At 40.5% G+C, this 15,621-nt stretch overlaps 1 protein-coding gene across 1 annotated transcript; it reads right to left on the reverse strand.

Moving 5' to 3' along the window:
* Positions 1 to 13,695: 13,695 nt before the first annotated feature.
* LOC121635089 (pyrin-like) lies at positions 13,696 to 15,318 on the reverse strand. The gene is made up of 2 exons (XM_041978148.1): positions 14,973 to 15,318; positions 13,696 to 14,885 (listed from the first exon to the last, which is right to left on the reverse strand). Exons 1-2 carry the CDS (start codon positions 15,253 to 15,255, stop codon positions 13,843 to 13,845), a joined length of 1,326 nt encoding a protein of 441 aa, XP_041834082.1. The 5' UTR covers positions 15,256 to 15,318; the 3' UTR covers positions 13,696 to 13,842.
* Positions 15,319 to 15,621: the final 303 nt, after the last annotated feature.

Below are 15,621 nucleotides of genomic sequence, written 5' to 3' on the forward strand. Positions count from 1 at the left end.
ACAAGACAAAAACATAGCAGTACAAAGGTTGATGGACTTTATGAGACATACATAAATGGGATGAAAGATAAATGGCATATTCAAACTATTTTGTTTGATATGTATCTTTATAAATCGAAAGAAAAAAATTACATTTTTCAGCAAGAGTGGCGGTTGTGGGTGGAGCAGACTGGTTTGGTGCCAAAGCAGAATGTGCTTGAACTGGAGCAGTCGAAGGTGGTGCTTGAGCAGAGGAGGGGGATGCTTGAGCAGAGAAAGGTGGTGCTTGAGCTGAGTGGTGTTGAACCTCAGCAGAGGGAGGTGGTGCTTGAGCAGAGGAGGGTGACACTGGAGCAGAGGGTGATGCTGGGGCAGAGTCGTGTGGAACCTCAGTAGGCTGTAGTTGAGAGGAAAGTGTGTGTTTTCCCTGTTTTGTCAAACGATGTGGAACTCTGGGACTTTCAAAAATGCAGAGTTTCAGGTGATCCGTGCTTATTTTTCACGATATTGCTCCATTGTCATTCTGGAGATCTGCACTCTTGCCTTCGATGGAAATTATTGTGTAAGGCCCAAGAAAGCCTGCATCCAGCTTTCCGCCTTTTCGCTGAACATTTCGTACATTTTGTCGCCACACTCTGTCACCAACTTTAAACACAATGGTATTGTCTTGTGTTTTGCTCTTCACTTTATCTTGTTTTTTTGACACATTGTCTCTGACAATGTCCCTGAGTCGTTCTTGAATCTTGATGTCCTCAGACACCTCCTCCACAGCAACAATGTCCTCCATGGCACTGTCAACCTTTCAACACAAAATGAATATCCCTTGTGTCAGTACAAATCTGTCACTTAGAGGGGATACCATAGTCATATTAATGCCATACCAGAGAGATTTCAAAATGCAATATAATGTGTCTTGATGGTGTTAATTTAATTTTCAAAATTTTCTTATATTCTGAAACCCTTCTCAGAATGAAATCAATGTCACCTTTTTAAAGGATAAATTGAAAGTTGATGCTTCCCCAAATAGTGTGACCTCACCCAAACTTAAAAAAAGGCAAAACAATCCTCACTGAAAAAGGAACAAAGACATTTTTGACAATAGACTAACAGTACTTACATAAAGAAGTGGTAATGTAATGAGAATTCTTCTCTCTTCAAATATTTTTTATTAGGAACCAGAAATATTTCACAGAGAGCTATAACAGTTAAGTAGGACTTCATTCAAGCACCGAACCTGGGGGGACAGGGTCTTTTCTGTTATTGCTCCCAACCTCTGGAACTCACTCCCTCAAGACATCCGTAACATCACAGACTCTGCCACCTTCAAATCAGAACTCAAAACCCATCTTTTTCGGACTGCCTTCTACACCTAGAGTACTTGTATGTAAATTAATTTCCTAACTGTTTGTTTTTGTTTTACATTTTATCTTGCCTTGACTGCTGAGTATATGTTTTTAATTTATTTACCTGCCTTTTGTATTTGAATTACATTTTATCTTGTTTTGTACTCTTGTTTTATTGTTTTTAACGTGTGCAGCTGCTTTGAGTTACTGAAAAGCACTATATAAATAAAATGTATTATTATTATTATTATATTCTAAGTTAAAGAATCTAAACCTAAAAATTCTTGACATACAATACCACCCAATAGAAAGATTAACCATTACCCTACCACGTAGTGCTCTGGAACTTCAGAAGGATATCGTGCCTCTCTTCCGAACATCAAGAAGTAGGGGGAATGCTGTGTAGTGATTTGCTTCTTCGTTCGAAGACCAAACATGACAGCGTCCAAGTACTCATCCCAGGTATTTGGGTGGCCAGCCACAACTTTACTCAGAGCTCTGAGATACAGGGAAAGTGTTACACATAGATCTGATTACTTAGAATTAGGGCTGGGCGATATGGCCAAAAAATAAAATCTCAGATTTTTTAAAACCAATTCCGATTTTCGATTTTAATCGATTTTTTTTATCTTTCTGTCTTTTTCTTTAAAACAAATCAAAAATATTAGATTTTATGGGAAAACATTCTTTTATTTCAATCACCCATTCAGGGAGTTGACCTAAATTCAAAGCGTAGCTATTTAATTTGTGAAACAAACTTATAAAACAAGCTGGCAGTAAACAATGTGATAAAACTCTAAAAAATAAAAACACAACTTTCACGCATACTGTTGTACAGGTGGGGTTGGGGGGAAATCTCGATTTTCAAAAAATTAAATCCTCATAAACAGTAAATTCGAATTAATCGATAAAATCGATTTATTGCCCAGCCCTACTTAGAATGTACTTTATTTTGTAAGAAATTGTAGCAAATATGGGTCTTGTGTCATGGTTTTTCTTCCAAAAATGTGTGTTAAAATAACACTCACCTCTGAATGGTACCATTCATCTTCTCAACCAACCCGTTGGTTTGTGGGTGATAAGGAGAGCACAGACTCCTTTTGATGTTTAAGATTTCGCAGACTTCTTTGTTTATCTGTAATTTTAGAAAAAAAAGTAATAGAAAGAACACAGCATATTTAAAATATATATCAAACCATACAGTCAGTCTAAGGAGGAAGTTCAATGTGTTGCAATTCTTTAAGAGATTAAAAATAAATGCTTACGGAACTGACAAACTCTCTTCCCTGGTCTGTTAAAATCCTCTTGGGGGCCTCAAACTGATGGACAAATTTTATGATGCACTGGGTAACTTCGTGCGCTGATTTGGTCTTAAGTGGATACGCCTGAGGCCACTTTGTAAAATAATCTATCATGACACAAATGTATTGGTGTCCTGATTTTGTAACAGCCAATTTTCCAATGAGGTCCATTCCAAGTAATACAAACGGATGGGAAACCTAAATTAAAGAATTAACAAATTAACCAATGAAAAATGACATAATAACAGGTGTATGTTTTAAAGAGAAAGGCTTTGTTAGCAAAAATGTCTAGCTTTTCAACGTGTTGTGAATCTTCTTATATAATTTAGATTCCATCCATCTAAATTTTCTATGTCAAATTGTTCCAGATGTGTACCTCCAGTAAAACATACAGAAAAAAAAACCTATAGTACAATTTTTTTAGGTGCAATTTGGAGTCAAGAGTTGACCAAACCCATCATGAGTAGACACATAGGTAAGACATGCAAACCCCATACAGAAAAGACCCTAACATAAAAAATCTTTGTATGTTGAGGCCCATGCGCTTAACACCACACTACTATGTAGTCCCACTTAAAGTACTTCCGTCTGCTTAGAGTTACTTTACCTTTATGGGAGTGTACTCTGATGGCTGTTTCAGGGCTTGGGCACTGGCCTGACAGGATGAACACTCAGAGACCTGAAAATTTATTTTACAAAATCAAATAAGAATTTCACAGATGTTAAATGGACAAACTACACTATAGTTTCATGTTGATAATACAAATAAGACTAAATATTTATTTTCTACAATTTTAAACTTTTAGTAGGTAACAGTAAAACTAAATTTTTAGCTGGTCCACAGTGCTTATCTAACATACCCATTTCTTGATGTCAACGGACATTCCTGGCCAATAAAATCTCCTTGAGATGGCATCTATGGTTTTAATCTGGCCACAATGTGCCCCCGTAGGACTGGCATGGAAGTCTTTAAATATAGTCTCTGCTTCTTCAGCACCTTTAACTACTTTGGCCTTTGATGACGTAAGACCGCCTTTGTGTCGTAGGTAAAAGAGGCCATTTCCTAGGAAAAGGTCAAGGAGAACATTTTGAATTCGGCTGGAAAAAAACAACACATCTATGATTAAAAATGATTGACATTTTCTCAAAATATAAAAACTATATGACTACTAGGGTAAAACATACTGTAGTTTTTGAAATAATAAGAATGCATAAAATAAACCATACTGAAATATGTCATGAAGTTCATACTATATTAATTATTAAAAACGTATTAGTATTTGTTTAGAGAAACAAATATGCAATGCTTTATTTTAAGAGGTAATGTCTGTGAACATCTTGCATTCTTATGTATTTGGTTTCTGATTTTGATAAATGTAGCTGACTATACAGGATTTTTTCTGCAAAAGTTCAATGAAAGCAACACATTTTAGAAGGAAAAATTAAATAACTATAATTCAACTTTGTAATAACAGGTCACGAACATTGAGCGTCACCTCCGCTTTAGAACTAAAAATAACGTGTGTGCAAGAGTATTTATCGACAATAAGTAGCCTAATTAAACAATAAGGAATAAACATTACATAACGTAGTTCTTGTCTTCATAACTGTGGCCCTTGTTTATATGTAGGCCTGAAACCTAAAGATAGCCACTTACCTTCAACTTCGTACGACGACGCCCTCCTTCTAATTACATATTTTTGTTGTTTTGTTGAATTCTGGGGATATTCGCCTTTTAGTTTATAGTTAAAGATCGTTTCATACTGAATGTTGTCCATGTTGAAAAAAAAGTTGACTTCACTTCTTGGTACACATGAACAAATTGTGATCCATGAACCAACGCCTTACCCACGCACATTTGCATAATTGATTGAATGACATCACATAATTTATGACTTTCCATAAAACAGCTTTTTTGTCGTTATTGTAAGGTACTATTGCATATTTAATTTGTGAATCTATATATCTAAGTCAACAGTTAACATAAACTTTACTATTAACAACAAACACCTTTTTAAGTTTTGTTGATTTCTTATTAACTTTTTTTATTCAAATGGAACTTTGGCAGATAAAGAGCAAGTATCTTCATATCCACAGCACTTGTCCATGATGAGAGGAGTAACCAGAGTTTGGGACCTGCTGATAAATTAATCTGTTCCTGTGATATAGAGGGGGAACAGTATATTTCAGACAGCTAAAATATTTGGTTCCCCCTGGTAACTTTGGAAAATACAGAGCAAATGTTTTCATATATTGTGTACAATATTGTGTTTCCCTTCACTTTTTATACAAGTATTTTTCTCCTTTGAAAAGAGCCACGTGTTCTCATACATCACATTAACCAAGGAATATTACAAGGCATTTAATAAAAGAGGTGATTATTTTGGAAAAAACACAACAGATATTAACTACCAAAAATAAGCAGCTCTAAATACATTTTTATCCAATAATGTGTCATATTTTACATAAGAATTTACCTGAAAGCCACACTCATTGTTTTTAAGCAGTCTAATTCTTCCTATCATGCCAACAGCTAGGTTCCATCCATTTTGGCAAAAAATAAAAAATGAAAATAAATAAATAAAAAAAATCTAAATATACGCAATGTGTTAAAAAACAGTGTTCGCCAGCTACCTGAAATCTGTAAGGCTCAACTGAACATGACAAAAGCTGGAAAGGTCTTCTCTCGGCGATTAAAAAACAACACGAAACAAACAACAAAAAACACAAGACCAGGTTTATTTGTTACTGTTGTTTTGTCTATATGATATATATATAGCAGGATTTGTCGATTAAAATTAAAGTTTGAACCTTGGCATGATTACGTGGAGTCATTTTTGATGTGAAATCGGTCGGAAATGCCCTGCAGACGGGCGGCGCAGCCTCTCTGGCTGCAGTGCGCGCTCCCGACGCAGGGGAAACAGATTATTTCAGGGGAACTGAATTTCGCACAAGACCGGCCAGTGAAAAAATCCTCTCGCTCGGTGTGCTTGTCGCTGGGACAGCCAGGGAACGTTTGCACAGCTTGGCCAAACGGGGGAATCTGTCCACTTTCTGAGCCACCACTGCAGCGGGTTCTACATGGTGGGAATTTGCGGTGTTTGCAAATAATCACGGACCTCTTCGTCTGGGGTGGAATAATTCCCCGCTCTCCTTCCACTTTGATAGTGCGGGCCAAAAAGTTGCTCAAAATCCTGCTCGAGCCTGGCTTTTTTCCCTTTTACTGGTTCTCCCTCACCATCATCCACGTCTTCACTTTGCACACCCGGTCCCTCACCTAGAATAAAATGAATGACTAGTTTTATCAAAACTGCGCATTCACAAATAAAACGATTTAAATCATCATCATTAAGGTGATGACTAATTTCAATTAGCGCACTCACCTGTTGCTGCAAGCGGCTCTGCCTCCTCCTCCAGCAGGGCATTCAGGTGGCTCTGGGCGGCCTCTCTTTTACTCTCTGGGATGAACTGAAGATGCTTGAACCGGGCATCAAGCATACAGGCCACAATAGGGATGGATTCCATCAGGTCATCCGACTCCAGCTTGAATCGTTTTTCTAACTGTTCTCGAACCGTCATCTTGAAGGTGCGCACTGCAGCAAGGTCAGATGCTTGAACACGCAGGGTGGTGTTGATCATGTTAAAAATCACTGGATATATGAAAGACAACCCCACATGCAGCTCACCACACATTATTTCAGTAGCCTTGGCCAGGGGCTGACGACTGTGGAATTCCACCGGACCGGGCAGTCAGTCTGGAGTTTGTTGGCTCTTATGCCAAGCTGTTCCTGCCGTCTCTTTAAGGCGCAGGTGGCCAGTGCAGAGTGGCGAAAGTGGCTCACAACTCTCCGTGCTGCATCAGTGGCCTTCACCACATCAGGTAAGACTAAACCAGACTTTATTGTCAGCTGCAGCGTGTGTCCGGTGCATCCCAGATCTTTGGGGAACTTTTGACATATCTCCATGGCTAAGTTCATGTTACTGGCATTATCGTGGACCGTGCAAAACACCTTTATGTCCCACTCCTTGATTATTGCAGACAGACAATCGGCAATATTTACAGCCGTGTGCCTTTCTGGCATCATAGACGTGCACAACACTCGGGCCTGCAGTTTCCAAGCATCAGTGATGTAGTGAGCTGTTACAGTAATGTACGGGTCCATGGTGGAGGATGTCCACAGATCAGTTGTTAGCGACAAATATCTTTGACGATGAAATTCACCAGCAAACTGGTAATTTGCTGCCGTTTTTTCTCTGTGACCGGAGGGCGTTTGGTGAAGTCATTAATTGACTGCTGATGTGAGGATTTAGGCTGTTCAGCTAGTATTAGCGGGTGCCTTTTTAGATGGGTGTGCATAGCACTTGTGCTCTTGTTGTATTTGAGCACAGACGTGCATATTTTGCAAGTGACCAAGCTATAGTTCTCATCTTTGGTAAAATATTTCCACACGGTTGATGTACCACTGCTACTTTGCTGAGCTGACCCACCAACCTCCTCACCTGTTGCCGTCTGCGAGGCGTCCATATTGTTAGCTCTAAAAACACGTGATCAGCGATTAGTCGACGTCACGTTCTAAACATCATGTTAGAGTATTGAAGTCGACAAGTCGACTAGTCTGTACAACCCCTAGTTCACACTGTCACATATTCACCCAAAAGTATTGTTTTTGGCAGGACCTTCATTACCAAAGTAGCTGACAGTTGGTAGAAAGCATATAGAAAGCGGGTCTAGAAAAGTTCTGATGGGAGGCCAAGCAGGAGCACTGACCAGGAAAAGGGGGGCACCAATAAGACCTTTTTTGAGGGCCAGATTTTATGAAATATTGAACTGATTATTACAACTAAAGTGATCATCAAATGTAAAAAAGTGAAGAAAAACTAGCAAAACAGCCAATGATGTATTTTATCAGCAGGTGTTTACTTTGGGTGATGCTGCTGTAGGACTTTTATCACTGCTGCACAAACACTTACACTTGATGAGAAAAGGAAAAACCTGTTTTTATCCAGATCATCATTTTTATCAGAGTTTTTTCATCAATGTTGGCTGTTTAATGTCAGTCGCCACATCTTGAGGTTTTATGACAGACATCATCACCGTGGAGATGGTTGGTGAGATGATGATATATGAATTTGCAATTATGATCTAGAACATGGTAGAGATGATGCAGAACAACATATAGAAGCGCAGTACATGCTGCATTTACTGACCATTGGACATCTCACATCTATCCAAGGAAAGGAAATATTTGTAGCATTGGCTCTTTCTGTTGATACAATATAGAAAAACAGGCAAATTTCAGGCATATAAAAACTCACCAATGCTGATTAATCATGATTATTTTGTAAGCTGTGATTAATCATGAGCAATTTGAAAGCTATGATTAATCACGATAAATTATTTTGAAAGCTGTGATTAATCTGATTAAAAATTTTAATAATTTGACAGCCCTAGACAACAACAATAGACACACATCACCACAACAGATAAAAAAAAAAGCACCGAGGTTGTCAAGATGGTTCAACGCTGTTTTCCTCATGCCACACTACAAGCAAAGATGGCACAGGAGGGAGTCCCCACGTGGCAGGTGAGACGCTGAAACGACCACGTGGAGGCCGTGCTGCAGGATGCTCTGTCAGATGTCGACTGAGACATGTTCCAGTCCAGTTCATTGACTTTACTTTAGCTTTCAACACTATAGTCCCCACCACACTCCACCCCAAGCTGCTCAGCCTGGGGCTGATCTCCAACCTATGTGCCTGGGTCCTCGACTTCCTGATAAACAGAACTTGGGTGGTGCAGGTGGGCAGCCACAACTCTAGCCCCCAAACCCACAACACACAGGGCTGCTTCCTCAGCCCTTTGTACACTCATGACTGTGTAGCCATGGACTGCATAGGGAAGTTCGCAGACGACGCTGTGGTGGTTGGTTGCATCAACAACAATGATGAGCGAGTGTATGCAGGGGAGGTGGAGAAACTAGCAGAGTGGTGCCATGCTAACAACCTCCTGTTAACTGTAGACAACACTAAGGAGATGATTATTGACTATGGGAGGAGACAGCAGAGGAACTACACCCCTCTGAGGATGAATGGGACTCTGGTGGAGAGGGTGTGCAGTTTCAAGTAACCGGATGTGCACATGCCTAAGGATCCATCCTGCACATAGACAGCCAGAAGGCGAGGCAGTGCCTTTTTCACCTCAGACAACTGAGGAAGTCCATTGTCTCTCTGAAAATCATGACGATGTTCTACATTGGAGTAGTTGAGAGTTTTCTGACTGGTAACATCACCCAATGGTACGAGAACAATAGTGGTCGTGACCGGACGCCCCTGCAGAGGGTGCTGAGGTCGGCAGAGTGGCAACAGCCAGAGCCAACAGGATCAAGAGAGACCCTCATCATCTTAACAACAGTTCGAGTGGCTGCGCTCTGGCCGGCGCCTAAGGCTCATTAGGGCAAACACAGAAAGACTCAAGAGGAGCCTCCTTCCTCAGGCTGTCAGAACTGTGAACTCTACCCTGTAGTGACACTGGCCAGAGTCGTACCTTCTGTTGAAAAACAGTCATTTACTCATGTCACTTTAACAAGGTTTATACTTTGCACTACCATTTACACTGTAAATTATATATATACATATTGTCAGTCTGTAATGCATGCACGTCACTACACAGTCATTGCACTGCGGCTTATATTTATATTTATATTACCATGTTGTTTTTTTCTTGTTTTTTTTACTAGTGGTAAATGGTGTGCACAGCCTTAGATGCATGTACGACTGCATTTTACTGCCATCATGCATGTGATAAAATAAATGACTTGAAATTGTCCTGCAGATTTTACATGTTTACCTTCTGCAACACTCCTGATTCAAACTATTGATGGGTCATTAGGAGGCTTGTACAGAACTTGACAACAATCTTTGATTTGAATCAGGTGTGTTGCAGGGAAACATCTAAAACCTGCAGGAGTATTGGTGATCCTGCACTAGTGTGTGACTCCTCTCTACATTCAGGAAAAAATGCTTTAAACTGTTGTATTAGTTTTAAAACATCTCTGTGAGTCCAGATGGTTTTTGGTACACATATTTACTAATCTGAATAAGTTTACATGTTCATCTACAGGTTTATCTTCCATTGGATTAAATGGGAAAGTATGTCCAAACTTTTTACTGGTAGTGTATTTTCCACACTGTGTGTAATGGTTCAACGTAAGGGAAACTTCTCACCTCTGCCAGCTGAAGACTTTTTATCACCATCTGAACTTTGTACTCAATCAAATACAGTAAATCAACATGTATTTTTATTGCTATGTCTTACATCCAAATAAAGTGCTGGAGATAGTTCTACTGAGTAGATTTGAGAGGTACGCCCTGATGAACGACAACCAAGTTGGTTTGAAATGAAAACATGACACTGATTCATGTATTTTTGCACTAAAGGCAATTTTAGATTAATATAATGGGCAAAATTCCACAACGTTCACATGCTTCATCGATGCATTTAAAACATTCAATCATGAAAAATTATATCAAGAATTGACTAAAAGTAGGGTCTCTGGATTTTTAATTAGAATATTGGTTTATTGGTATTTGCAACAGACAATGAGAGTGAGATGGGGGAATGTTAGAGCCATTTCCTTCCTTGTGTCCAACGGTGTTTGCCAAGGCAGAATTTTATTCCTTGTCTTTTTAATATGTATATGAATGATTTGTCTTTGATTTTAAATGCATGTGATACAGGTTGTAGGCGACTGACTAACCAATCACACAGATGATTTGGTCATTTTTAGCCCATTTAGTGCTGGTCTCCAACAGGTCCCAATAGGTCCCATTTCTAGGTCCCATTTTGTTCTCTATTTATATGCTCCCCCTAGGACACGTTATAGCCGCCATAACGTGTCCTTCCAATGCTACGTGGACGACACACAGATATACCTCCCGCTAAGACCAGGGGACACTGGAGGCCGAGCTGCTGTGTTAAGAGTGTTTCAACGATGTGAACAGTTGGATGGCACAAAACTTTCTACAACTCAACAGTTCTAAATCTGAAATGATCTTAATCAACCCTCCTCACTCCACCGCCCATATTGAAGACAGTCTCGGTCCTCTCTCTTCTAACATCACCCCCTCTGCCAGAAACCTAGGTGTTATACTTCATTCCAATCTTCTTCATCTTCACATCAAAAAGTCACCCAGTCCTGTTTCCTTCACCTCTGCACCATCAGTAAAATCAAACCTGTTCTCTCCCGGCCCGATTTAGAAAAAGTTATCAATGCACTCATTTTGTCCAGACTCGAATACTGCAACTCCCTCCTCTCCGGTCTTGACAATAAATCCCTCTCTCGCCTCCAACTTGTTGAAAACGCAGCAGCTCGGCTTCTCACTGGTTTTAGCAGAAGACAACATATGACCCTGTTTTAGCCTCGCTGCACTGGCTCCCTGTACGTTTTAGAATTGATTTTAAGGTTTTACTGATTACTTTTAAAGCTTGTTTAGGTCTAGCACCCGGCTACATTACAGATTTACTGACACCCTACGAGCCTCCCCGCAGCCTTAGATCCTCAGGCAGGTCCTTTTAGCTGTGCCAGGGTCGAAACTCAAGACCAGAGGTGACCGAGCTTTTCCCATCCGAGCCCCTCGACTCTAGAACGACCTGCCTGAGGAGATAAGGCTGGCACCATCAGTTTCATTTTTAAAGTCACTTCTTAAAACACACTTTTATCGACTGGCTTTTTTTTATAACATTTTCATTTACTTTATTTTCAAAATGTACTCGTGCATGTATCTTTGTTGATTTTATTATCTTACTTTGCTGTGTGCTGTTCAGCACTTTGTAAACCTTGTTTTTTAAAAGTGCTATACAAATAAAGATTTATTATTATTTATTATACTGTCCTATCAGACTGGAAACTGTCTCACATTGTTCCAGTCCCAAAGACGATATGTCCAAAAGACTGTAATGACTATCGTCCTATTGCTCTGACTTCTGTGCTGATTAAATAATTGCTGTTTCAGTCAGTTCACTACAAACTCGACCCTTACCAGTTTGCTTATAGGGGTAGACGCAGTACTCAAGATGCAGTTGCTACACTCATCCATCTTGTCACTAAACACTTGGATACAACCAGAAAATCTTATGCCAGAGGGCTGTTTATCGACTTTTCCTTCACCTTTAATACAGTCAAAACAGGTTTACTTCTCTCCAAAATGCAGCAGTTGGACATTAATCTCCATCTCATTCACTGGTATTACTCCTGTCTCACCAACAGACAGCAGCTGGTTAGGGTCAATAGCACAAGCTTCAGTCTGGTTGCAACCAGTAGTAGAGTCCTACATGTGTGAGCTCACCTTTGCTGTTCACCATCCACACCAATGACTCGGTTATCAGTGCACCTGACCACCATCTCATCAAATTCTCTGATGACACAGCTCTTGCGGCTCTGTTGACTGAGGAGAGGAAACCAGACATTTTCTTTGACAGTGTGAGCAGCGTAGTGCAGTGGTGTGACCAGAATGCCCTTACACAACATTTACCAGCTCTGGTTATTATACACAACAAACCCATTAAATAATCTGCATCCTTTAAATATTTGGGAGTGCATGTGGACAATGCCCTCTCATGGTCTTATCATGCGGATTACATCTGCAACAAATAACTGCAGAAGATCTACTTTTTTGAGGAGACTTGGGTCTTTTGGAGCCAGCAGCAAGATCCTCCACAGTCTCTGCAGAACCCTCATACTAAGCATCCTACAGTTTGGAGGTTCAGTTTGCCTCTGTGGCCTCTCCGTCAAGCTGAAGTCCAGGATTCAAAAAACAATTGAACATCTGCTCCAAGGTGGTTTGGTCAGCCTGTGGAGAGCTGTTTCTTTAGTGGCTGGACTGGCAAATAAGAGAGCTGCAGATCCCTCTCATACTCTTCATGAAGAGTATCAGTGCCTCGCATCAGTCAAACACTTCAGGGTGCCCTTTTAGTGGAGGAATAAATATAAACACATTTATTCCACACTCCATCACACTGCTCAATCAGTAATATATTTGTATGGTTTTTCAGAATATTTTTGGGGGTATGCATTTTTAAAAGTGGATTTTATGTTTCTTGTTGCTGATATTTTAATGGATATTTATAGACTCTTTATTTTTGTATGACTGCAGTCTGGTCTGTGATGATTGTTGACTCTGTGCTGCAGTACAAATTTCTGCAAGCAGCCAAAGTATCTTATCTTACAGATGACAAACGTGTCACAACAACAACCAAAGTACCAGACACTCACTAGCAGAAAAAAACAAAAGTATCTTTTAGTGTACAAACCCACTGGACAACTCAGTGACTGTGTCAGCATCCAGAGGATGAGGAATGAGGAGTGATCAGTGATGAGGAGTGGTGAGTGTGATCATGCAAATGTGACCACGCCTCCACAGATTCTAGAGGCAGACCAGTGCAGCCCAGAGACCCAGCTATCAGCAGCAATCCCGGAGCACGAACCCAAGCTACCCCACCACGAAGACAACCCTGGACCCGCCCAGAGGATGGCAGAGCAAGATGGCCCCCTTGCTCCAGCACAACATGCATGCCTCTCAAGACCCTAAGTGTGTGTGAGAAAGAGTGGGAAGGAGAGGGTTCCAGGGATGTAAGACCAGAGGGACACAAACTTCCTTCCAGAGGATGAGCCGCCCGGGAGGCCCCCCAGGGCAGGACAGGCCAGGAACAACAACCACCACCACCAGAAGGCACCCACCCATTACATGCCTAGGGGGGAAGGTTGCCTAGTGATATGTGGGAAGCATCTACAACATGCAGGACATTAGCTCACAAGGACCAGAGATTCCTGGAAAAGAAAAGTGTTTGGTTCTGAAAGTACAGGGTAGATGTGATTTCTTTATTGCACAGATCAGATAAAAAGTCTTTTATTCAGGAATAAATAATAGGACAGAGTTTATGTATATGCCACCTTTTAGTTTAATAATAATGAAAATGTTCTATTCTATTCTATTCTATTCTATTCTATTCTATTCTATTCTATGTAAAGAGAATGAAAATGAAATTGAAATGAAAATGTAAAAATAAACTAGAGAAAGTAGAGCGAGCAACACTTATATGAATATCATCCAGGAGGAAGTGACACCATCTAGTGGCAAAAACCAATACTACACCCAAACCACCCAAAGATTACTTACTGTAACTGTAATTACAATCACAGATTACAATAATCAGTTAAGATCTAATCAGTGTAACTGACAGGACAGATGATAAGAGGGGTGACGTTCAGGCCACCATGATGCAGACTTGGACTGAAGAATGGATAGAGTTTCTCTGTAAATAAACAGTCGGAGAAACAGTGAATGAGGTCTGCAGAATCGACATTATAAAACCCAACTGACTTTTTCTCATAATCCACAAACACACCAACTTTATGTGGTGGAGTTGTTACACTGAGATGAACCGAAGATGCTTTGTACTTATCTCCCCCTCTTAAACAAATAGTCCAGTGACCTCCTTCAGGACTCGCTGTGATCGATCCTTTCCTGCTGATCGATTCTTTGACTACACCTAAATCCCTTGCAGTCTTTCCTTTCACCTGCACCTCAAAGTAAAACCTTCCTGAGGAGAAGCTCTGCTTCCCCAAGACATTGACAGCAGAGCTGAATCTTTCTGGGTTGTCTGGAAGATTTTGTTTCCTCTTACTAAAGCGAACTTGTTTCCCATCGTCAGACAAAACGAGATTGGGATGGGCTGTTAGAGCGTCCAGAGTCACATGCACTGCAAACTGCTGGATCCTGTTCAGCTTGGCCTTATTGAGGAACCTTTCCATCTCTTTGTTGAGCTTTTCCTTTAATTCATTCACAGTGGTCATCACAGTTGTTCCATACGATGGTAAAGGAAGGTTCTCAGTGGTGGAGATGTTTTGGAGGTCATCTTCTGTGTGAACGAGGTTTTCAATCTCACCTTCTCTTTTGTTAAGCTCAGAGATTTCCTGCTCCAGCCCTTGGATAATTCTCTCAGCCTGTCTCTGTGTCGTCTTCTGCTTCTCTTCAATCTGTTCTTTGAGGTTTTCCAGACTTTTCTGGACCAACTGCATCAGAACAGTAAAGACCTGCATGCTGTCTGAAGTCTGTTGGTCCGCAGATTTCCTACTGATCTCTGCTGAATGTTGGATTTCACTGATCTTCAGCTGTCTCTCCTGAATCATCAGCCTAATTCCAGCCTTCATCTGTGCAGCTTTGGCCTTCTGTCTGTCAGAGTCACTTTCCAGGTTCTTCAGGTCTAAAGCAAAGCAAAGTGGGAAATGAAGTCTTGGAATATGTTTGGTTTACTGTTGTAAACACTTCATATGACATTTTATTCACTCACCTCTCCATCTTGAGCTCATGTCTGACAAACGCTTGACCAGGTCATTCCTGCTGATCTTCTCCAAAATCTCTGTGGATTTCTGCAGAGCTCCAGGACCGCAATATTTTTGCACCATTACATCCACTGTGTCTAGTCTGTCTGCCCCCTCCAGCCGGGCCACAGGGATACCAGAGAAACTGTTTTCTGAATCACCTTCTTTCAGAAACCACTTAAATAGCTTGAACTCCTTTTCTGTCAAGTCGCTCAGGGTTTTCCACAGATCCTCTTTAGGAGCAGTCATCATGGATCATTCGATGATCAGAAAATCCCCTTAAACTAAACTTCAAACCATGCAGTCACAGAAGGGAACCTTGAAGAAAGAATGGTAATCCCAGGATTAGAAAAACATGTTTCACATTCAGACCGTGTTTAATGATTAGAATTAAGAAGAGCAGTTGTTGTGATCAGGCTTCAAGATCATTTGATCCACGTTTTTTTTTTTTTTTTTTTTTTTACATTGGGGTTTGCAGCCAACCAGGTTGAGTTCTGGACTTTGACTGGTGATTGCTGATCCTACTCATCTGTGTCTTGCTCTCTATTTAACCAGCAGTCTGTTGTCTTCCCGCTGCCACATCCTCAGTTTTTCCCTCGTGCGTATCAATGGTTGCTT

This window comes from Melanotaenia boesemani, chromosome 23, assembly GCF_017639745.1.
Source record: "Melanotaenia boesemani isolate fMelBoe1 chromosome 23, fMelBoe1.pri, whole genome shotgun sequence".
Taxonomy (NCBI): Eukaryota; Metazoa; Chordata; class Actinopteri; order Atheriniformes; family Melanotaeniidae; genus Melanotaenia; species Melanotaenia boesemani.

Coding starts and splice junctions, on each gene's coding strand:
- LOC121635089 (XM_041978148.1), bottom strand. CDS start 15,255: ATGATGACTGCTCCTAAAGAGGATCTGTGGAAAACCCTGAGCGACTTG. Junction 14,886..14,972: donor CATGAGCTCAAGATGGAGAG/GTGAGTGAATAA, acceptor GCTTTGCTTTAG/ACCTGAAGAACCTGGAAAGT.